Genomic DNA, 22,414 nt, shown 5'->3' on the forward strand with positions numbered 1-22,414 from the left:
GGACAAAGGGGGCTGTAAACACCCAAGTTTTTAAACCTTTGTAATTTGTTATAAAACCTAGAAGCATTGGTAGCGGAGCTTCCAGGGAGAGTGCTCGTTTGTGCTCTGCATTTTGATGTTTTTCTATAACTCAACACTAACTCACTAATAGGACTGCATTCACTACAAATATAAAACAGAAGTTTGATCCTTGGCAGTGGAATAAGTCATATGAAGTGCTTAAACAGTTGACGACTGGAGTGTTTCAGGATGTGTATTCGTATCCTGTTAACTCATAACTCTGTACTGAACACTCGCCCAGGTATATAGTACTGTGTGCTGCACACAGTAAGTGCTCAGTAAATAGGATTGATTCTTGAGAGTTCACCACCAATTGCATTCGGGTAAAGAGCTAGGGAATCAGGGGTAACGGGGAGGGTGGCCTGGACTCTGTCAAGCATCTGAGAAGCGTGTCCCCCCACCCGCCACCATCCCGGGGATTACCTGAGGGCCTCTTGCTGAGGAGGGCGATAGGTCCAGTCCACGGCCTGAGCGGCGACGTAGTAGTCCCGGAGCCCAGCTACCTCCGCTCGGTGCTGCCGACCGGGTGGCCAGCTGCTGCAGAGGACCTCCGGCACCCAGAGGCCGGGCCAGCCCCGGGTCATGGTCGGTGCTCTTGCCCACAGTAGCGTTGGGCCCACAGGTCTCCTCTAAACGCTGAGCGGGTTTTGCCTCAAGGAGCTGTGCGTGGCTTCAGGTAGTATCATCGCCCTACCACAGCCCCACCTCCACTCCCTCAGCAGTGGAGCACCCCGCCCCTATTCCTCGCCTAATAGCGATTTAAAGGTGACTTCCTCCATCACAGGTGGCAGGTTGATCCGTCCCCACCGGGTCAGTGAGGTATCGGGGGGGAAAGCAGCTAGGTTAGTGTGGTTCTGCAGAGCCACGGGCCTGGGAGTCCCGAGACGTGAGTCGTAATCCCACTTCTGCCACTGACTTGCCTTCTGTTGCGAGCCGGGCATCTAACCTTTGTGGGCCTCGGTTTCCCCATCTGTAAAATGGGGAAAAGATTTTTGCTCTCCACCCTTCTGAGATAAAAGCACATTCCCTGCCCACACGGTTTGCATGCCTACGGTGTGCCGAGCACTCGAATAAGCACTTGGGAGAGTACGATAGCTGGGTTGGTAGACACATTCCCTGCCTTCCTAAATAAATCCCTTTCTGATGAAGCAAGCCTGGATCAAACTGGAAGTGGTCCCTGCCTCACTCGGAAGAATCTCTACTCTGAATGTTCAGGGGCTCTGCTCATCTGTGGCTCTTCCCCGGGCTGGCGGGACTGCACGTCCCAGCAGTCCACTGGTACAACAGTATTTCTTGAAGAAAAGTCTGGGCTCTCTTCCCTCCTGGCTCCAGCCCAGCCCAGCCCCGTGGAGACCTGGGCTCCATTAAACCTGACACCCCATTTTACCTGGCTTCAGCAAGATGGGGAAATTTCCTAGGGAAAAGTCTCTCTGATAGCCCGAAGACGAAAACCTGTCTATATTATACTCTGTTCAGGGCTTAAACTGTTGTGATAGACAAGGGATGATCAAGATCAGGGCATAAAATAGAAAATCGTTCAGAATTTTAGTTCCCTGTTAGGTTGCCAAGACCTTTATCTGGTAAGAACACACACCCGACATTAAAATGTGAAACAGTAAGTTGACAGTTCTTTTTTTTTTAAATAATACTTATGAGACAGTTTACAACATAGATATTACATGACATTAAACACTGAAAAAAATGTTTCTCCCTAGCTATCTTTGCTTGATTCTCTAAATAGCAAACACTGAAATATTTCAGCAGCGCAACCACTAACCTGCTTAGGTCTTTCAATTTCAAGATGGGAAAACTCACTTCCCATGCAATAATAGCAACACATTATATCAACATCATTACATTATTTAAAACATAGATCGTTGGAGACTCAAATCTGCTTAACAAGTATACTCCAAAGTGATAGATTCCCTCGTGGAAAGCACCAGCCTAGTGGCATTGTCATTAATAAACTTTTCCCACAGGGATAGGAATTAATACCAGGGCATCACAGCTGCCCTCACTTAATGAAGGAGCAGTGTCATGAATTAAGCACTGAATTTTATAGCTAAACCAGAAAACTGACAAATGTTATGAACAATGAAAATATGTAAGGTCTGAAACAGAACCACTGGAAAATAGATTAAAACTCCCCCTCCTTCCAAAGTTGAGGGTTCTCTTATTCTTTGACAGTTTTAGTAAATGTCACAGCCAAAAAGTTCCAGTCGAAGTGCAATGCTGTCATTCCAGCTTTTGGGAATGATGCGGATGAATCTGGAAAATATAGGTGGATTGAAGTAGTTCCTGACAAGTCCATTAGTGTTGACATTTCCAATAAAAATCTGGAAAAAGATCAGAGATACGTTAGAGCCTATTATGAACATATTTACAAATACAATCTTACGCTGAATCTTTTTCACTCAACTTCAATCCAGATGATGCTCACAGCAATCAATTGTGTTTATAGAGCACTTACTTTGCGCAGAGCACTGTACTAAGCATTTGGGAGTACAACACAACAGAGTTGGGAGACACGTTCCCTGCCCACAAGGATCTTAGAGTTTAGGCCTTCGTTCATTTGATATTTGCCCTAACTGCACAACACTTACGTAGGTATCTTTAAATTATGTATTATAAATTATTCATATAATGTCTGTTTCCCCCTCTAGAATGTAAGTGTGTTATATGCAGGGAATGTGCTAATTCTGCTGTAGTTGTGCTCTCCCAAGCACTTAGAACAGTGTTCTGCACATAGTAAGTGCTCAATAAATACTACTGATTGAGGGGGACACATTAATAGGAATATATTATAAATATATTTCTAAAAGCTGGGGGCTAAGGGTGTGTATGGGGGTGAATATCAAGTGCTCAAAGGATGCAGCTAAGTGCATAGATGACACAGAAGGGAGAGGGAGTGAAGGAAAAGAGGATTTAATTTGGGAAGGCCTCTTGAAGGAGATGTGACCTTAAGGTTTTAAATAAGGTGGAGAGAATGGTGGTCTGGGTATATGGTGGGGGAGGGAGATTCAGGCCAGAGGGAGGACATAGGAAAATGGTCAGTGGTGAACTAGTTGAGATAGGAGCACAGTGAGCAAGCTGGTGCAAGAGGTGCAAAGTGTGCTGGCTGGGCTTTGGTAAGATATTTCAAACTCGTACCTTCGGCATCGAAGAGAGGTTCTCCGTGTAAGGTTTCCACTGTGAGCCTTGATCGCTGTAAAGAACCGTGTACGTCTCCACATACATGTCCCGGTTGAGAGACTTGGCACCTTGGGTGGCGATGGACGTTATCTTCTTGGTTTGGAGCAGGTCGACCTGCAGCCACTGGTTGTTGTTGTTTGACTAAGGGCAACACAAAGGCCCTCCTCAATCGAAGAACAATTGCTGTATATTCTATTCTGAGTAGTCCTGAGTCGAAATAGTCTAAATACGATTATTACTGTTAGATTCTGAGCCTCTGCATGGGTCAGAGTGGTCCTGGATTCCCAGGTCAAGATCTCATCAACTCATGTCACCCTCTCTGTCCCAACAGCTCTTCACTCTCCTGTTACTCTTCGTTGTCAGCAGGGAATGTGTCCATTTATCGCTATATTGTACTCTCCCAAGCTCTTACTACAGTGCTCTGCACACAGTAAGCGCCTGGAGATGATTGACTCTGATCACTTGAATCCTTGGTAATAAGAAAATAATAATGACTGTGGTATTTTTTAATCACTTTGTATGCACCAAGCACTATTCTAAGCACTGGAAAGATCCAGGATTATCAGGTCAAACACAGTCCCTGTTCCACACAGGGCTCACAATCTAAGAAAGAAGGAGAACAGGTATTGAATCCCCATTTTACTGAAGAGGTAACTGAGGCATGGAGAAGTGAAGTGACTTACCCAAGGTGTGTCCTGTTGGTGCCACAGTTTGTAGGCACCCTAGGTCCTCTTCCTATAAAATCCTCTCCCTGGGAGTTTGACTAATCACACTGAGCGCTGACTGGGTGCACAGCTCTGTGCTAAGTGGTTGGGAGAGCACTATTTAACAGGGTTGGTAGGCGCTTTCCCTACACACTTACATGGCTGCAATCGCCCTTGAGATACTTGATTAGCATTATAATTCCCTTTTCTGTCTGGTAGGTTCCCTGCGTGTGTTGCGGTGGCTGGAAATGCCTTTGAAAGTCCCAAAATTACCACAAATATCCGCGAGAGAAGGCGGTGGGGAACTCGGAAGCCCATTTGGGGTAGGCCTACTGTGTATTCTACTAGACTGCCTTTCTTCATTTCTGTTCCCCCAACCCAGTTGTGGAAGATGCAAAATAGTGATCTCTAATCCAATCCCCTGGTTAGTTTTGACAGGTTTTTCATCAGTTTCACCACGAGCATGAACTCTTCACCAGAGCTCAACCCTCTTACTGCCTGGGGGAGGGTGGTCTCCCCCAACCTCTCAGTACAGTGTCCTGCACACAGAAAACACTCAATAAATGCCACTGATAAATTGACTGGAACCGAGTAACTAGAGAGGCGGGGAATGATTCTAATCTAGGTACTGGAGACGGATGAAAGATCTCCGTTCGACAACTGGGCTAGAATTTGACTGTGGATAAACACCCAGCACTTAATACAGTGCTCTGTACCCAGTAAGCACTCAGTAAATACCACTGATAGATCATCGTCATCACTGTGGTATTTGTTAAGCACTTACTATATGCCAGGCACTGTACTAAGCTGAGGGGCGGATACAAGCCAATCGGGTCGAACACAGTCCCTGCCCCACATGGAGCTCCCGGGATTAATTCCCATTTCACAGATGAGGTAACTGAGGCACAGAGAAGTAAAGCGACTTGCCCAGTGTCACATAGGAGACGGGTGCAGTCGGGAGCTCCCGTGCTGCTGCTCTCACCCTGCTCGGCCTCTCTAATGAGCGGTCTCTGTTTCCTTTCCTGGGTGCTTCTAGAGGGACATTTCTAGGCTTTTACCTTGGCCTGCCAGGCGTTCACCCGGCCTTGCTCGTTGAGGCGGGCACAGGAAGGCTCCCACGCCGTCCCCCACCAAGACGTCTTAAAGGAGGAGGCTGTGATCTGAGCTTTGGCTATCTTCTTGCTTTCCATTCCCAGGGGCGTGGAACAACCTGTCAGGACAGAAATAGGGACAGGAGTCATGGAACCGTACCTTCTCGAAGACAGTCAGTTGGCCCCTCCTGTCCCCATCCCTCCCCCGACCAAGCCATCACCCACGGACAGGACCCTATCTGACGGGAATTTTTAAATCCCCAGAATAGGAGAATGCACCTCCTTTCCTAGAAACTCAATCCAATGTTAAACAAGTTTCACTGTTAGGAAGTATGAACTTTTCCTTCCTCTCTGCCTAAAGGTGGATGGATAAATTAGAAATTCAAGCATGTGGATTTAAAAAAAAAAAAAACCCAAGCACAAGGATTTTCAGAAATACACGTCAAAGCTCCATTCATTTGGCTTTAAAACAGAGGGAGCTGGGGACTGGAGAAGGTGGAGGAACGAATCCTCTAGGCCTCTAGTGGAGGCTTGAATCCAGGCGGGCTTAAGTCGTAGCCAAAGTGGATTCCATCTAAAGCTGCCTCATCGGGTGGTTTCAGACTGTTTCATTGGGTACTTGTAATGGCCTGAGAGGAGATGGTGGTTAATCATCTGCAGCGAAGAGTCTAAACATCTCACTGCAAATGGTTTTCCCGTGCCACCCCAGGCAGGGTGAGGGCTGTCTGGGACTCCCCGGAACTGTGGGTAAAAACCAACTCTTTTGTTCAAAAGTTGTCCTCGGTGCCATCACAGCCTATTTACCCCTGACCAAACCAGTCTGTCTGTGGAGAGAGGAACAGATGTCCACATTCCTTACCCAGCACTTCACAGCCAAGCAGCTCCAGGCGCAAGGTAGGCCGGCGGTTGTATAGAGTTGGATAGATCCTAATATATTTAGCCACAATAGGAGGGTCAATCTTGTTTTCCTTGATTGTAGAGGCATCTGAATTGCCTTCAAAGCTCTAGTTGAAAGGAAAAAGGAGAGAGGTCGTAGAAGATTTTGCCCAGGTAATTCCAATGGAAGTAGTTCAGTTTGAGGAAAAGTCAGAAATGCAAAGGTTCAGGAGAGTCAGAATCTGTGCCAGTTTGTACATCTGATAAATTGAATCTTCTGTCTTGGTTGCATCATGTAGGTGGCAAGTTTAGTGGAGAAATCTGGAAAGTTGGATATTTTACTAAAAAGACATCTTTGCAGTATGCCTAATTGCACTTAAATCCAAACAAAATCCTTTAAAACAAAAACTAAGAATTTTTCCTTTGTCCTCTTGAGTTGATGCTCAAAAGGTGGAGTCCATTTCGTGTGTTCTGTTTTACTGTCCAGTGAAGTGTTCACTTTGATAGATAATGAAGTCGGCCGTTTTATGATGTTTTGAGTTTATTCTGAACCTGCCACGCTGTTAGTAAATGGAAATACTTACTGCAGAGCTCAATTAATATTAAATAATTCATTTGGAATAGGCATCATAGATTTAGACACCTTTAGAAAGTAAGCACTTGAGCCAACTGTCTCAATTCACCCTCCCCGAGCGATTTTGTTGCAAGTGGAACTGTGTAAACCTACCTGCTGTTTCAAAGTACTCTTCCCTTTGAAGGTATTCCATCTTCTCTTGTCTGTGCTGTAGGTCAGATAAAACTCGATGGTGAAGTAGGACTTGAGATAATGTTTGGCTCCTTGAGTCTGAATCCCTGTGAGAACAACTTCCCTCTGGAGGTCAATCTATAACAACAGAAACCCAGTGGCTTCTAGGCTCGCTGCGGGCAGAGACTGTGTCTGTAGATAGTTGTATTGTACTTTCCCAAGTGCTTAGTACAGGGCTCTGCATACAGTAAGCGCTCAATAAATATGATTGAACGAGGACACCCACTGCCTCCGTTTCATACTATGCAGGCAGTCCTGGGCACATCCTCCCCGTCAGCCGGACAATCCCCAACTTTCGTCAGAAGCACCAAACCCTGCTGAGCATCCCGGACCTTATCGAACCCCCGAGGCCACCCCACGGAGGGGTCTGGGTTCAGGCTGGAACCCAGTCCATCTCTGGTATTTACTGAGCTCTTAACTGTGTGCAGAGCAATGTGTAGATGTGATCCTTAATAAGCCAGCAGATCTCCCCAGGTGCTGATGTACCTGTATCCAAGGATTGTCAGAAGTGGACTTTTCTGTGCTCCAAGCATTATAAGATCCGATTTTGTTTAATCTTGCCAATTTAGGCTCCCAGTTGCCTAGGTGAAAGAAAACCAAAAAGTCAGAAATGTAACGGAAGGCTAGGAAGTCAGTAATTATTTGAGCGCTTACTGTATGCAGAGCACTGCAATATAACAGACACATTCCCTGCCTGCAGAGCTGGTGGAGCCCCTGTGCTCCTCAGAGGAGAATGGAGAAAGGTTTGGATAGAAGCTCAACCTTTGATATTTTCCTTATGACACGTTTCCCTGCCTTGGCTCTGGATTGCTCCAGGCTTCCCCATCATCCAGCAGATGGAATCCCCTTCACAATCCACATTTCCTTCTCCCCATTCCCACTGGTGAAGAGGAGAGGTTGAATCAAAAGAACTGAGGGAAAAGAGATTCTGAAAATTAATGTTTTTGCAACCGCCCTAAGTGGGACATGGACTGTCCCGCATTCTTCTTGTGAGCCCCATGTGGGATATGAACTGTCCACACTGATTATCTTGCATCTACCCCACTGCTTATTTCAGTGCCTGGCCCACAGTAAGTGCTTAACAAATACTGTGGAAAAAAACCCCAAAACAAATGCAGGAAACCCAACTTGCTAAAGTAAGAACCCCTATTTTCTCTTCATCATTTCACTTGTATTTAATTTTTAGTTACCAGAGGTAGTACGGTCTTATCGTTTTTGCTGGAAGTCTCAAGATTATCTTTGACCCCATCCAAGTTCTCATCCTTTACCAATTCTACCAATTCTTTTAACATCCAGTACGATTTCATTCAATTGCCTCAACCCTCACTGTTGCTTAAATCTGGAATGTTTCTATCCTTGTGTCTTCCAGTTGTGTCTGGACTTCCTTCTTTCAGTCCTCTTTCTTGCCTTCCTACCTCTCATTTCTCTCTATTTACAAGAGCCACCATGCTGTTCTTTTGAACTCTGTGAATAGTACTTATTTTTGCAGCCCATGTTCAGGATTTGCATTCAATCCTACCCTCACTTGCAACCATTTCTACCATTTCTTCCAACTCCCTCTCTCCCTTTCCCCCAGTTAAATCCATCCCCCTTCCCAATGTCCCCCCCACCACTCCCCGTAATGTAGCCTGGGGAAACCTCATCCCACTTATCCGATCAGCTGCTTTCAAAACTTAACTCTTATTTTCACAGTGCCAAATCTTGCCTTTCTGATCCATTTTTCACCTCCTACTATAGGATCTCAGTTGAGTTTGCGTTTCCCAAAGAGAAGTCGTGTATTGAGAAAGGAGCTCATACTTACTATGATACTCAGAAGCGCTGATCTGTGAATCCAGTATAGTCCCGGTACTGAGACCCATTGGCATTTTGCATCCTGGGTGAAGAGAGTAATGTGTGAGTGGCATTCTATCCTTAATGTGTCCTGGGAGAGGTTTTGGGGAATTGGAAAAGGGAGGGATTGTCTCAGAGAACTGAAGGTCCTCTCCTTCTGACCACCTTACTTTCTCTGGCTCCAGTGGTCAGGGGTTAGAAGTAGTGTGGCCTAGTGCATAGAGCATGTGCCTGGGAGTCAGAAGGACCTGGGTTCTAATTCCAGCTCTGCCACTTATCTGCTATGTATTCTTGGGCAAGACACTTCTCTGGACCTCAGTTCTGTCATCTGTAAAATGGGGATTAAGATTGTGAGCCCCAGGTGGAGCAGGGACGGTGTCCAATCTGCTTATTTTGTATCTACCTCAGCGTTTAGTACAGTGCCTGGCACATAGTAAATAATACCACAATTATTATTATTTATAATAAATATTTACTATGTGTCAGGCACTGTATCAAGTGCTGGGCTAGATGCAAGATAATCGGGTTGGACAGAGTCCCTGACCTACATGAGGTTCAGAGTCTAAATCCACATTATATAGATGAGGTAACCAAATCACAGAGAAGTGAAGTGACTTGCTCCAGAAGACATGTGGCAGAGCCAGGATTAGAAACCCAGGTCCTTTTGACTCCCAGACCCAGTCTCTATTCGCCAAACAACATTCTTTCCTCTAAATGGGGAGGAGCTCGCAAGGGCACTCAAGAATCACTGCCCTGTGGCCTGCTGCCTCAGTGGCACAAAAAACAGAGTTTCCATTGCCACCACAGACAGTGGTTCTGAAACAGTTATGCCGGGAGCAGATGGTACCTTTGTCGATTATATGGAAAATGGCTTGCATCCCTCCTTTTTGCGAATCTCCTACTGAAGTATCTAAAAGCCAAAAACCAGGTTTTTCTGCTGTCATTTGAAGAGTTCGAAATGAGCCTAGAATGGAGTAAAGAACGGGGAGTTTGTCACCTGAAGATGGACACATGTTGATTTTTTATATGGTAATTTGATCCACTTAATTAGTGATATTTAGCGAGCGCTTACTATGTGCAGAACACTGTACTAAGCTCTTGGGATAGTACAATACAAGAGAGCAGAAACGTTCCCTGCCCGTAAGGAGTTTACAGTCTAGAGAGGGTGATCCGCAAACCTCACTTCGGCCTCTGCTGGGTGAGGAGTAACCTGGTCAAAGATAATCTATCCTGGGTTTTGAGACTTCTAGAGAAAGATATTTTACCAATTCGTTCCAACACTTTCTAGTGAACAGCAGTCGGCACTGGCTGGAAATTTCTTACGTTGTGATTTAAGTTTACTTACTCTTCTATGGTACTTAGTGGAAATCGAAAGCATCATGTATACAACAATTCTCCATATAGTCCTATTCGTAATTGGAGGCAATTAAATTTCTCCTCTGTCCTTTCTTCCTTTTCCAGCCCCCAAGTTCCAAATCTCAACAGCTAGAAAGGACTTTAAACCTCAGCCTACGGACTTATCAGTAGTACCGCCTGTCCGTTATAGTCACACAATTACATCTGAATGTTTTGTGAGAAAACACAATGAATAGAAAAAACATCTTTCTAGATCCTGAAATATACCCAGGATATTCCCAGACTGAATTTGCAATTACCCAATCCCTCGAACCCATCAAGCAGTGGTATTTATTGAGCACTTACTGTGGGCAGAGGACTACGTGAAGTGCTTGGGAGAGTAAAACCTAACAGAGTTGGTAGATCTGTTCCCTGCCCACAAGGAGCTTACGGTTTGGAGGGGGAGATGGGCGTTATTATAAATAAATTATGGATGTTCACAATATCGCAAACACGTCAATGGTATTTATTGAGCACTTTGTGCAGAATGTATCTATTGTTGTACTCGCCCAAGAGATTAGTTCAGTGCTCTGCACACAGTAAGCGCTCAATAAATGATTGAATGAATGAATGAAATACGATTGAATGAATCAAAGTGCTGGGGAGAGGACAATACACTAGAGTTGGAAGATACATTCCCTGCCCTCCAGGAGCTTACGATATACTTCAGAGTACGTGGTTTCCGTTAACAGCAGCGCTGTTAACAAATTTCTTAACAGATGCCTGCACATCTGGGGAAGAAGGGAGAATTTGGCGACTTGGAAAAACTTCCCTCTCAGGTTATTCAGAGGAATTCCGTTTCTCCCCCCCCGTCCCCTCCTTGGACCTTGGTCATTACCAGGAAGGAGGGGATAGACCCCCAGCCGGTGATCTTGTTTTCCCCTTTCGAGCAAGGTCTGGCCGTGAAAGTGAACCACGTGGAGGTCTTGGGAGCCCCCCATATTCAAGAGATGCCAGTGCACCACCTCCCCCTCGTACATCCTCAGGCCCGGCAAGTAGCTGACGATCCCATTGATAGCTGGAAGAACAAAGCGTACCGGTGAAAAATACCAGACACCGTTAATCAACGGTGTTTCTTGAGTGCATACCGCGGGCAGAGCACTGTACTGAGCACTTGGGGGAGTACAGTACACTAGAGTTGGTAGCCGTGATATCAAAACCGCCCCCCTCACTACCCACTTCCTCCCCAACCTTACCGGCGATTCAGGCAGAGGGATATCCACTAATCAGTCAGTGGTATTTACTGAGCACTTACTGGATACAAAACATTGTACCAAGCACTTGGGAGAGTACAATTCAACAGAGTTGGTAGATACCATGAAACTTGTGAGATGTCTGTTCCGACCTAGTCTTTTTGGATTTTTTGTCAAAGTACCAGCTCTTCTCTTCATCAAAGATCATGAAAAGCAAGACAAACTCTCGTGTGTCTACCGGCTGGTTGCTCTTTTTATGCAGTGTTCCTTTGCGACAGATCAAGAGGGGACCTATCAAGCCCGACTGGATGTCTTTTTCCTGGAAGACAGTTGGAACAGTTTGTATTGTTTTCCTTCATAGTAATCGTATTAAGCGCTTACTGTGTGCGGAGCACTGAGAGAGAATCTACAGGTAGGAATTCAACACAGCTTTTCAATTGCTCTCAACCCACATGATGTCATATTATTCCCTTCCTCTTGTCAAGCTTCTGTTCTAACTCATTCAACTTGAAATTATTATTAATAACAACATTTGTGACATGGGGTTCATAGTTTCAGCCCCTCTTTTACAGATGAGGTAACTTAGGCACAGAGAAGCAAAGCAACTTGCCCCAGGTCACACAGCCGACAAGTGGCGGAGCTGGGATTAGAACCCAAGACCTTCTGACTCCCAAGCCCTTGCTCTATCCACTGTCATGCTACTTCTAAATGAAGCCTCTTTGAATTAGTATCCTTCCTAAAAAGCAGAGATAGAGGCTAATTTTTGCTCTCACTGGGCTGGAGTATCTTTCCAGAAATTCCCTTTGACCATACCGAGTTCACAGCAGAGTAATAGGCCCAGATCCGGCAGTCCAATCCTTTATTTTCTGGGCCCGATTTCTCCGTCGCGTGCCACACGTAGGTATAACTGCTGTTAGGCTGCACGGCACTGTCATTTTTAAACCACTCAGGTGACTCATCTTCGTAGCTCTTTCCCTCTGAAGATTTCTCATAGGAAAGCCCGTGGGCGTGGAGAGAATAAGGCCGCGATGCTAGGTTTTTAAAACGGACCTGGAAAACAGAAAGGAGAATCCTAAGAATTTCATGCAGTTGAGCCCGATGTGGGGAGCAGAGACTGGATGATCATGGGGGGCTCTAGAGAAACTCTCCCTGTTGGATTTTTCCCTCCTTCAGATTCTCCTTTCTGTAAAATTTCCAGCCTCTCCTTCGCTTGCCCTGACTGTGCCTTCCAGGGGGGTTTGGTAGCCAACTACTGTCTGTTCTCTATTAATGCAGGAGAAATTCACGCAGGAAGGATTCTGGTCGTTTTTCAGAAACCCATGTGCATGTTGCCCAAATAGCATCCAGCAATGAAAGGACTGGGGAAAGCCTTTAAGGGAAGTAAATATGAAATTATTATTAGTATCCAGATTCTCCCAGGGCCTGCGCTACTTTTTGGCTTTTTCCCCCAAACTTTCTGATAATGGAAATTTTTCCAGTTATTTTCTTAAAACTGTATATGTATATAAGTGTGTGTGTGTGTGTTTGTGCACAAGCTCTTATTCAATTAGTGAAACAAGAATGGGCCATTTTGGCAGTATCGCAGGGAGCACTTTGTACAAAAAGGTGATTTTCCGAAGCTGCCTTCATAGCTACCTCTCAATGGGGGAGATACAGGATGTTCAGGTTGGACACTTTCTTTGTCCCAAATGGAACTCGCAATCTTAGAGGGAGGAAGAACAAGGTATTGAATACTCATTTTATAGATGAGGAAACTGAGGCCCAGAGAAGTTAAATGACTTGCCCCAGGTCACACAGCAGTTAAGTGATGGAGCTGGGTTTGGAACCCCGATCCTTTAACTACCAGGCCTGTGCTCTCTCCACTAGGCCATGCTGTTTTGGGGGAAGCTTTGAGGAGGAACAGTTGGTAAGGTGGGAGAAGACCCAGACCCACTGCTCCTCTTTCAAACTCCCCGCTGCCGGTTCTCTAAGCCACCCTTTTCTGTCTTTGCGGTTCTCAGCCATGGTTTATGCCTGCCACATCGTAAACATTTAACAAATACCGTTTGAAAAAAACCCAAACTCCAATGCTTAAACCCCGTCTTACTTGTATCACATCATCCACCTCGGCTCTGATGACGGGGCCCAGGATTCCAAGATGCTCCTCGTCCTCCCCACGCGGATCCGGAGTCGTGAAGGTGCTGTCGAGGTAGCTTCGGAAAATCACCTTTTTGTACACGGTGTCCCCTGGGATGCTACCAGGGTGGCCCGTTTTTGTTTCGCTAATGGAATAAGAGCACATACGTCCACACACGTGCTTATGTACATATAGGCTTAATAGAATAACTGGAAAAAATGGCATTATCAGAAAGTTTGGAAAAGAAATTCTTGGCTAGTTTGCAAAGAAAGTTAGAAATTGAAAGGACAAATTTCTGAAGAGAAAGCAGGTGAAGTGATGCTAAAGGCCCTCCCGTCAGACGGTATACTGGGGCTCAGAGCTGTGGTGGGGTGTTAGTTGTTTATGCTGCAATATTATTCTGTTGAATGTAGGTACTAAGTCAAGGAGTAACTTGACCCTGGGACAATCTGGATAGTAATAATTTTGGTATTTAAGGCTTGGTATTTTTATGGTACTGGTTAAGCTCTGACTATGTTCCAAGCACTGTTCTAAGTGCTGCGGTAGAGAGAAGTTAATTAGGTTGGACCCTGTCCCTGTCCCACGTGGGCCTCACGGTCTAATTTGGAGGGAGTAGGATTTAGTCCCCATTTGACAAATGAGGTAACTGAGGCACAGAGAAGTTAAGCGATCTGGCCAAGGTCACACAGCAGACACTTGGCAGAGGTGGGTTTTGAATGCTGGTCAAGTGACTCCCAGATCCGGGCTCTTTCCATTAGACCATGCTACTTCCCCAGGGGATCAGGCTATCATCTTTTAAACCTAATAGATCAAGTTTTCAAATGAATCTTAATTGGGAGCTTTTACCACCAAACACATTTCAGTAAAATTGTTGTTATCCAGCACACTCGAGGAATGGGATGGGCTGATTACTCCAAAATGTGGGTTAAGTCAATCAAGTATAAAGAGTCGGACTGGTAGGGGAAACGCTCTCTACAGGGAAATTGGCCAAGGTTCTACAGAGTCAATCAAGAGTATTTATTGAACACTTATTGTGTGCAGCGCACTGTACTAAGCACTTGGGAGAGGACAATATGGAATTGTTGGTAGACATGATCCCTGCTCACAGTTAAGATTATAGTCCCGGTTACCAGACCTCTTGGTTTGGTAAGAATAATGACTGTGGTATTTGTTAAGCAATTGCTATGTGCCAGGCACTGTACTAAGCAGGGGTAAGTAAAAGATCATCAGGTACAGTCCCCCTCTAGACCGTAAGCTGCTTGTGGGAAGGGAATATGCCTGTTTATTGTTATATTGTACTCTGCCAATCTCTTAGTACGGTGCTCTGCACACAGTAAGTGCTCAATAAATGCAACTGACTGACAGGTAAAGGGGGCCAGATTGTAGTTCATTCTGTAGTTTTCATTAAACTATTTTATGTCTCCCATCACGTAGAATGTTTCCAACTACACTAGGCAACAGTTGCATAATGTGAAGCGACAGGTTAATAGAGCCCTCTCGTTGAAACGACAACAGCCACAAGAGGCTCGTGACGGCGAACCTCCCCTCAGAAATTAGTAGCAAATAAGAAGTTGAAAGAAGAAAATTTACCCGACCTTTTCCTCAATCCGGAGTAGTCCCAAAACACTTCCTCAGCAGCGATATAGTAATACTTTCGGTTTCCATTATAGCTGCGGATGTACCAGGAAGCGATGGTGTCCGGATTGCGGAGTGTGTACGGGTTTGCCCTGAAATCATTTTCATAAGGGTTATCGTAGGCCACGTATTGAATCATAGCCAGATCTTCATCGCTGTTCTGGATCTCCGGCCCTGGAACATATTCAATATAATCCCCATTTTCCTTGGTCAGCCCCAGTATAATCTCCGGCTTCATCTGCTTGGGAGTCAGTGCGTCACCGGGTTCAGCTGGCAGAGACAAAGTGGTCTCGTTTAGGCTCAGGTTAGCGAGCATTTGAGTGGGTGCCGGAGGCAGAAGCCGAGCAAGATCTGGCAACTCGGACACCTGATCCGGGGGCGAAGTCGTCCGTTCAGAATACGGCGTCGGGAGCCTCTGGTGACCATCCCGCTCGGGATCCCACGTGGGCGAGGTCTGGTCGGAAGAGGACGACTGGGTCGTCCGGCTGTGATCTGGCGGTCCGGTGACCGTTTGGAGGTCAGACGGGTGAGATGACCATTGGGAATACAGTAGTGTCGATGTTGGATAGAGATCTGGCAATCGGGGGCCCAGGGGAGAGGATGTCTCATTGAAACGGGGAGATGGTGGGGAGGGCTGGTTAAAAGCCGGCGCTGGATACGTTGGGTCGGGGTCCGGCAACGAGATGTTTTGATCGAGAGACGGAGGCAGGAGCTCGTGGCCGGGGTCCAGCGAGGAAGACGTGTGATCGAGGCTCAGCGGCGGGAGTGATTGATTGACAGTCAATAACGGGGAAGTGGGACTGACAACTGGGGGAGGGCTTGTCCAGTCAGATTCATTGAGCGAGGAGGTGTGATTAGCTGGGCCAGGTGAAAACGAGCTGTTTGGCTTACTTCCATGTAGAGGATTAAAGCCTCTTGGAGACATTGCGAAATGGGAAGCTGATTTATCTATTTTCTTCCTTCGGGTCTTAATGAAAGTCATCGCTGGCCTTATAGGAGTGCTCTCACCATCCGCTCCCTGATTCAGGAATTTGGGCCTGGCTCTTTTTATTTTTTGCCTGTGTTCTGCAAACTTCTGATGGCTCACTGGTCTACCCTGTCTGCTAGCCAAATGGGTCCTCTCTCTCCAAGACTGAGAGGTGAACCAGGGGCCTTTTGGGAGCTTATTGAATGACCCGACTTCATCTGTACGTTTAATGTTTTCCAAGCCCTCTTTCTCAGAGCCCAGATTCCAGTTCTTAATGGGCATCTTAGATGGGTCCTTTCGCCCTGAGAAGAACTGATGACCGGGGGGCTGTCCCCTTGTTCCTGGAGTGACGCCGCTGAGGGACAAAGAATCTTCTGAAGGGACACCCTCCGGAGATCTACCCGAGGCTATTTTTGATGGAGGGATATGGCGTCTTTCTGACCCGTCGCCACCTTTCTCCGCCAAAGTCAAATTATCGAAAACCTGGGACGTAGCCCTTGCTTGACCGTCTTCCTCCTCGGCAACTTTCTGGCTCATTCCTTCCCCATCGGGAAACAATCCCATCTCCTTCACGTCTGAAGCTGGGGTGCCTTCGAGTTGGTCAGAAGGGAGTACAGAATTCTCCGCTACAGAGCGTTGTACGATGGAATGCCCACCTGCTCCCGGGAGATGCTCTGGAAGATTCCCGGCGGTCGGGATGGCAGGGTGAGGGGACGTGGTCTGAGGTTCTGATGGGTCATCCGTCAGGAAGCTCTCAATTTTACTCGGCCAAGGGTCTGACGCGTTAGCTTCTTCGGCACTCTGTGTACTGGGACCCAGACTGTCATTTAGAGCGAGAGCCGTAAGATTCAGGAGCAGCTCTTCTTCCGGAGCCACCGCTTTATTTTTGAAGGATCTTAGTCCTAGTTCTAGAGCCAGGGCATCTTGATAATCGAAAGAATCCCCGTTGGCTAAAGGGTCTTCCAAGTAGCCATCGGGAGAGGGAACGTCGGTGAAGTCAGACTTCAGAGTCTTCTTTATTGAGTCGAATACAATTTCCTCATAATCGTAATTGGAGTAATCTCTTATACATTTGACATCCCGGAATTTGAGTCCTATGCTTTCATCTCTCTTTGCCGACCCCATGGAGGTCACCATCCAGGTCCCTGGAAAACCATGAAGAAAACTTGGGTTGCGGAAGAATGAGTACCGTCGGGACCTGTCTGATCATTAGGATCAGCCCTCTCTTTCCCATCTCCCACCCCCTCTGGACACTGCCGATGGTCCTTCCAAGTAGGAGAGCAGCTACAAGGAAAAGCAAGAAGAGTAGGGCAAGGGAGCAATTGAGACAGAAGCTAAAGGTCCCCCTTCCAAATGGAAGAAAAACACCTTCTGTACAGCCACCATCCGAACAGCATAATCTAGCAGAGAGGACTCGATAGATGTGTGAACTTTCATTCTGAGCAAGGAGCAGGCCAAAAGAGAGAGGGGTTTTGGCGGGGAATGAGGCTTGGGAGGGGACGGGCTTCAAAGAGCTAATAGGTCAGGAAACCATCGTTTTGGGTATTTTCATAATAATGGCATTTCTTAAGGGTTTACTCCATGGCAAGCACCACACAAGGGTCTGGGGTAGATACAAGATCATTAGTTTGGTCACAGCCCCTGTCCCCCATGGGACTCACGGCTTAAGCCCCGACAGGAAACTGTCAGGTGGTGTTAGAGATCTGAGATGAGCAAATCAGGGAGTCTAACTCAAAAAGCGGTGGGAGTCCAACATCCCCCAACATCCCTCATGAAGTGGGGTCCTGTGGACCTCAAGAACGTAGTTCACAGAAAGCATGCTGGACGCAGACTATTGGACAGACCATTATCTGTTGTACTCCAAGAGTATACTGACTATACAACTGTCAGAAGGTTGCATTGTGGCCTAATGGTTAGAGGAAGTCAGAAGGACCTGGGTTCTAATCCCGGCTCCACCACTTATCTGCTGTGTGACTTTGGGCGAGTCACTTCACTGCTCTGGGCCTCAGTTACCTCATCTGTGAAATGGAGATTAAGGCCGACAACTGTGAGCCCGTTGTTGGGTAGGGATTGTCTCTATTTGTTGCCTAATTGTACTTTCCAAGCACTCAGTACAGTGCTCTGCACACAGTAAGCGCTCAATAAATGCGATTGAACGAATGAATGAAGATAGTGCTTAACAAGTACCATTAAAAAAAGGTGTCCTCCAAACTGCCAAGAAAGCTAAGTGTTAAGCTGCTGTGAGCAGCCCTATAATCAATCAATCCATTGTATTTATTGAGCACTTACTTTGTGCAGAGCACTGTACGAAGCTCTCGGGAGAGTACAATATAACCATAAAACCGGCACATTCCCCGAGGAACATTAGCCACCAAACAAAATGGCCAAGTGAAGCCATTCTACTTACCAACGTTGTCCATTGGAACGGTAACGGATTTTCCACTCATGGGGAAGAGAGTCAGGACGTCTTCTGGCCTCCCTTCATACCAAAAGGAGTGTCCGGTGAAGTGAATCGAGACAATCGTGTTCTGGGAGCCTATGCTGCAGAAGTTCCACTGGACGACGTCGTCGAAGCAAAATCCCAGGATTGGAAGGCTCTCGGGCACAAAGCCATTTATGGCTGAAATCAATCAATGCTATTTATAGAGCGCTTACTATGTGCAGAGCACCTTACTAAGCGCTTGGGAAAGTACAATACAACAGAATTAGCCGACACGTTCCCTGCCCACAACGGGCTTACACTCTAGAGAAAGAAAAGTCCGAAAGAAAAAGGAACACAGGTGGGCAAACCACCAGTCTTCCAGCAGCCCTGAAATATAGTCACCCTCCCACCGGCCCCTCCAAGAAGCATCGAGCAGAGGCTTCAGTGACGTTCTTCGTACCCGACCCCCGAACTTCCGTCTCCCCCTATTAGACCGTAAGCCTGTCAAAGGGCAGGGACCGTCTCTATCTGTTACCGATTTGTCCATTCCAAGCGCTTAGTACAGTGCTCTGCACATAGTAAGCGCTCAGTAAATACTATTGAATGAATGACTCTAGGAGCCCTGGGCAGGGCAAATGCTCTCACGCCCCTCGTAGAGGACTGGAAGGAATATCGAGCGATAATCGGCCCACCTCCTCCCTCTCCGCCTTCGACAAGGCGGAATTCCTACCACCTAAGTGAAAAATCTCAAGGACGAACGGGGCATCTACTTACTGCTCATAACGTTGGACTCATAGAACCTGGGATCGTCTCGCTTGACGCTGGTGGGGTCTTGGCAAAATTTGTTGATATTGTCCTCGATGTACCAACTCTTGTTCTCATCAAAGACGGCAAACACGGCTTGCTGCTCGATATCCGCTTTCATCTGAAAGTCAACGGCCGGGTCGTATTAAGGACTCGTTATTGTAATTGAAAAAGTATCAGACATCTCTTTTTAGGTACTTGGAGTCCCAAGTTTTGGTTCATTAGAATAGGTTATTTTAAACCTCCCAATCCCTGAGAGGTAGCTTGGCCTACTGGGAAAAGTTAAGAATAAGTTAATATTAAAACCCTCTCCTGCTTCAGAACAGGAGCTCTGATGCTGGGAAAGGCCTGGCAGTCAGAGGACCTGGGTTCTAATCCTGACTCTGCCACTTGCCTACTGTGTGACTTGGGTATAACTGAGTTTTCTCAACTGTAAAAATGGTGATTCGAAATCCGTTCCCTCTCCTACTTAGACTGTGAGCCCCATGTGGGACAGGGACCGTGTCTGACCCGATCAACTTGTATCTACCCCACTGCTTGACACACAGTAAGTGCTTAACAGAGCATTATTATTAAGAATTTCAGGTACAAACAGATCCACCCATACATAAGCCACAAAAGTTCCAATTTCCAAATCTCAATTATCAGCATTTGTTGCCTGCACTCGGGGAAGAGTTTCCTGGAAATTATGTTTGAAGCAGCCTGGCAGAGCGGATAGAGCTTAGACCTGGGAGTCGGAAGGTCACGGATTCTAATCCTGCCCCCGCCACTTGTCTGCTTTGTGACCATGGACAAGTCGCTTCACTTTTCTGTGCCTCAGTTACCTCATCTGTAAAATGGGGATTAAGACTGTGAGCCCCATGTGGGACAGGGACCGTGTCCAACCCGATTTGCTTGTATCTACCCCAGCGTTCATTACATAGCCGGCCACATAGTAAGAGTTTAACAAATACCCTAATTATTTTAATTATTATTAACAAAGATGATGATGATCATTACACTATATAGCTCTGTCTACCCAAATAAGGGTGGACAGGATTCTAGCCCAATCTTCTCTCTGATTCAGGAGCTATTCCTCTCCTCGACGAAAGTTCACCCTCTCTGCAGGGTAACTGCCAGAACGCGGTACCTGCATGCCCCGTTTGTCCAGAGACCGGCCCTTGCAAATCAGAAGGAGCCCGATCAAGCCAGACGCGATATCCCTCGAGACATCCACCGCGCTGTAATAAGGTCTCGTGACGCACTGAACGTCCTTCTCGGAGGGTTCGTCGGACTCCAGGATGGTCCACTGATAGGTGTAGATTTCTCCCGGCTGCACCGCTCTGCTCAGGGTGCTGTTGCCTGAAAGAAAGTTTATTCGTGACGGCTTTTCCGTGAGGTGGAAAACATTTCTGGCAAATGACTTATCCGAGCCTTCTGGTTAAGCCAGGCCAGGGTGTGCTCTCCTCCGTGTTTCACCCAGTCATCTCAAGGTGTGACGGCCCTATCCTGGCCAAATTCCGCATGAAGGAAAATTTAGGTGGGTCGTGGGTCTAACTCCCTGCACACACCCCTACCCGTTTCTCTGACGGCACGTCAGGCTGAATTCAAATGTTCGGGATAGCGTTCCTTTCTTCTACTGTTACTTTTCCTTCTAAAACTCTTACTGAAAATCTGCGTTCTGACAGAACCGACTGACCCTACTCTGATCAGTCGGATTTATTGAGTGCTTACTCTGTGCGGAGCACTGCACTAAGCGCTTGGAAGAGGACGATAGAGCAATCCGACAGACCCATTCCCTGCCCACAACAAGCTTAGTCTGAGCATAAGTGCCCTTGGCTAGCTACACTTTGGCCGGTCATTTAGGTGGAACAAATGGCTTTCAGTTGACTGCAGCAGTTTTGGTCTCATTTAAGTTGAGAAGCAGCATGGTAGAGTCGATAGAGCACGGGCCCGGGAGTCAGGAGGTCATGGGTTCTAATCCCGGTTCTGCTACTTGTCTGCTGTGTGACATTGGGCAAGTCACTTTGCTCCTCATCTTCCCTCCCAAACCCGGTCCTCTCCCAGACTTCTCTATCACCGTCGATGGCACGACCATCCTTCCCGTCTCTCGGGCCCGCGATCTCGGTGTCATCCTTGACTCGTCTCTCTCGTTCACCCCACACGTCCTATCCGTTACCGAGACCTGCCGCTTTCACCTCTACAATATCGCCAAGATCCGCCCTTTCCTCTCCACCCAAATGGCTACCTTACTGCTACGGGCTCTCGTTATATCCCGGCTGGACTACCGTGTCGGCCTTCTCTCTGACCTCCCTTCCTCCTCTCTCGCCCCGCTCCGGTCTATTCTTCACTCCGCTGCCCGGCTCATCTTCCCGCAGAAACGATCTGGGCATGTCACTCCCCTTCTTAAACAACTCCGGTGGTTGCCTGTCGACCTCCGCTCCAAACAAAAACTCCTCACTCTAGGCTTCGAGGCTCTCCGAAGCCCCTTCTCTTTCTACCTCTCCTCCCTTCTCTCTTTCTACCGCCCACCCCGCACGCTCCGCTCCTCCGTCGCCCACCTCCTCACCGTCCCTCGGTCTCGCCCATCCCACCGTCGACCCCTGGGTCACGTCCTCCCGCGGTCCCGGAACGCCCTCCCTCCTCACCTCCGCCAAACTGATTCTCTTCCCCTCTTCAAAACCCTACTTAAAACTCACCTCCTCCAAGAGGCCTTCCCAGACTGAGCTCCTCTTCTCCCTCTACTCCCTCTGCCACCCCCCCCTTTACCTCTCCGCAGCTAAACCCTCTTTTTCCCCCTTTCCCTCTGCTCTTCCACCTATCCCTTCCCATCCCCACAGCACTGTACTCGTCCGCTCAACTGTATATATTTTCGTTACCCTATTTATTTTGTTAATGAATTGTACATCGCCTCGATTCTATTTAGTCGCCATCGGTTTTTATGACATGTTCTTCCCCTCGACTCTATTTATCGCCATTGTTCTCGCCTGTCCATCTCCCCCGATTAGACCGTAAGCCCGTCAAACGGCAGGGACTGTCTCTATCTGTTGCCGACTTGTTCATCCCAAGCGCTTAGTACAGTGCTCTGCACATAGTAAGCGCTCAATAAATACTATTGAATGAATGAATTCTCTGGGCCTCAGTTCCCTCATCTGTAAAATGGGCACTGAGACTGCGAGTCCCATGAGGGACAGGGAATCTGTTCAACCCGATTTGCTTGTGTCCACCCCAGCACTTAGTATGGTACCTGGCACACAGTAAGCACTTAAATACCACAATTATTATTATTACTATTATTATTCTCTGGGCTTCAGTTACCTCATCTGTAAATGGGGATTGAGACTG

At 47.1% G+C, this 22,414-nt stretch overlaps 1 protein-coding gene across 1 annotated transcript in view; it reads right to left on the bottom strand.

Moving 5' to 3' along the window:
- Window positions 1-1,603: 1,603 nt before the first annotated feature.
- F5 (coagulation factor V) overlaps window positions 1,604-22,414 on the bottom strand; it is a 39,949-nt gene continuing 19,138 nt past the window's right edge. The window contains exons 10-25 of the mRNA XM_007668865.3: window positions 20,220-20,431; window positions 19,061-19,211; window positions 18,272-18,484; window positions 14,858-17,009; window positions 13,233-13,407; window positions 11,960-12,196; window positions 11,270-11,465; window positions 10,792-10,971; window positions 9,406-9,522; window positions 8,530-8,601; window positions 7,215-7,309; window positions 6,651-6,806; window positions 5,907-6,051; window positions 5,015-5,166; window positions 3,211-3,393; window positions 1,604-2,396 (exon numbers count right to left, since the gene is read on the bottom strand). Coding sequence (XP_007667055.2) covers window positions 2,250-2,396; window positions 3,211-3,393; window positions 5,015-5,166; window positions 5,907-6,051; window positions 6,651-6,806; window positions 7,215-7,309; window positions 8,530-8,601; window positions 9,406-9,522; window positions 10,792-10,971; window positions 11,270-11,465; window positions 11,960-12,196; window positions 13,233-13,407; window positions 14,858-17,009; window positions 18,272-18,484; window positions 19,061-19,211; window positions 20,220-20,431 — 4,583 coding nt within the window. The 3' untranslated portion in view covers window positions 1,604-2,249. The remainder of the gene's footprint in view (window positions 2,397-3,210; window positions 3,394-5,014; window positions 5,167-5,906; window positions 6,052-6,650; window positions 6,807-7,214; window positions 7,310-8,529; window positions 8,602-9,405; window positions 9,523-10,791; window positions 10,972-11,269; window positions 11,466-11,959; window positions 12,197-13,232; window positions 13,408-14,857; window positions 17,010-18,271; window positions 18,485-19,060; window positions 19,212-20,219; window positions 20,432-22,414) is intronic.

The sequence above is a fragment of the Ornithorhynchus anatinus genome, chromosome 16 (genome assembly GCF_004115215.2).
Source record: "Ornithorhynchus anatinus isolate Pmale09 chromosome 16, mOrnAna1.pri.v4, whole genome shotgun sequence".
NCBI classification, from domain to species: Eukaryota; Metazoa; Chordata; class Mammalia; order Monotremata; family Ornithorhynchidae; genus Ornithorhynchus; species Ornithorhynchus anatinus.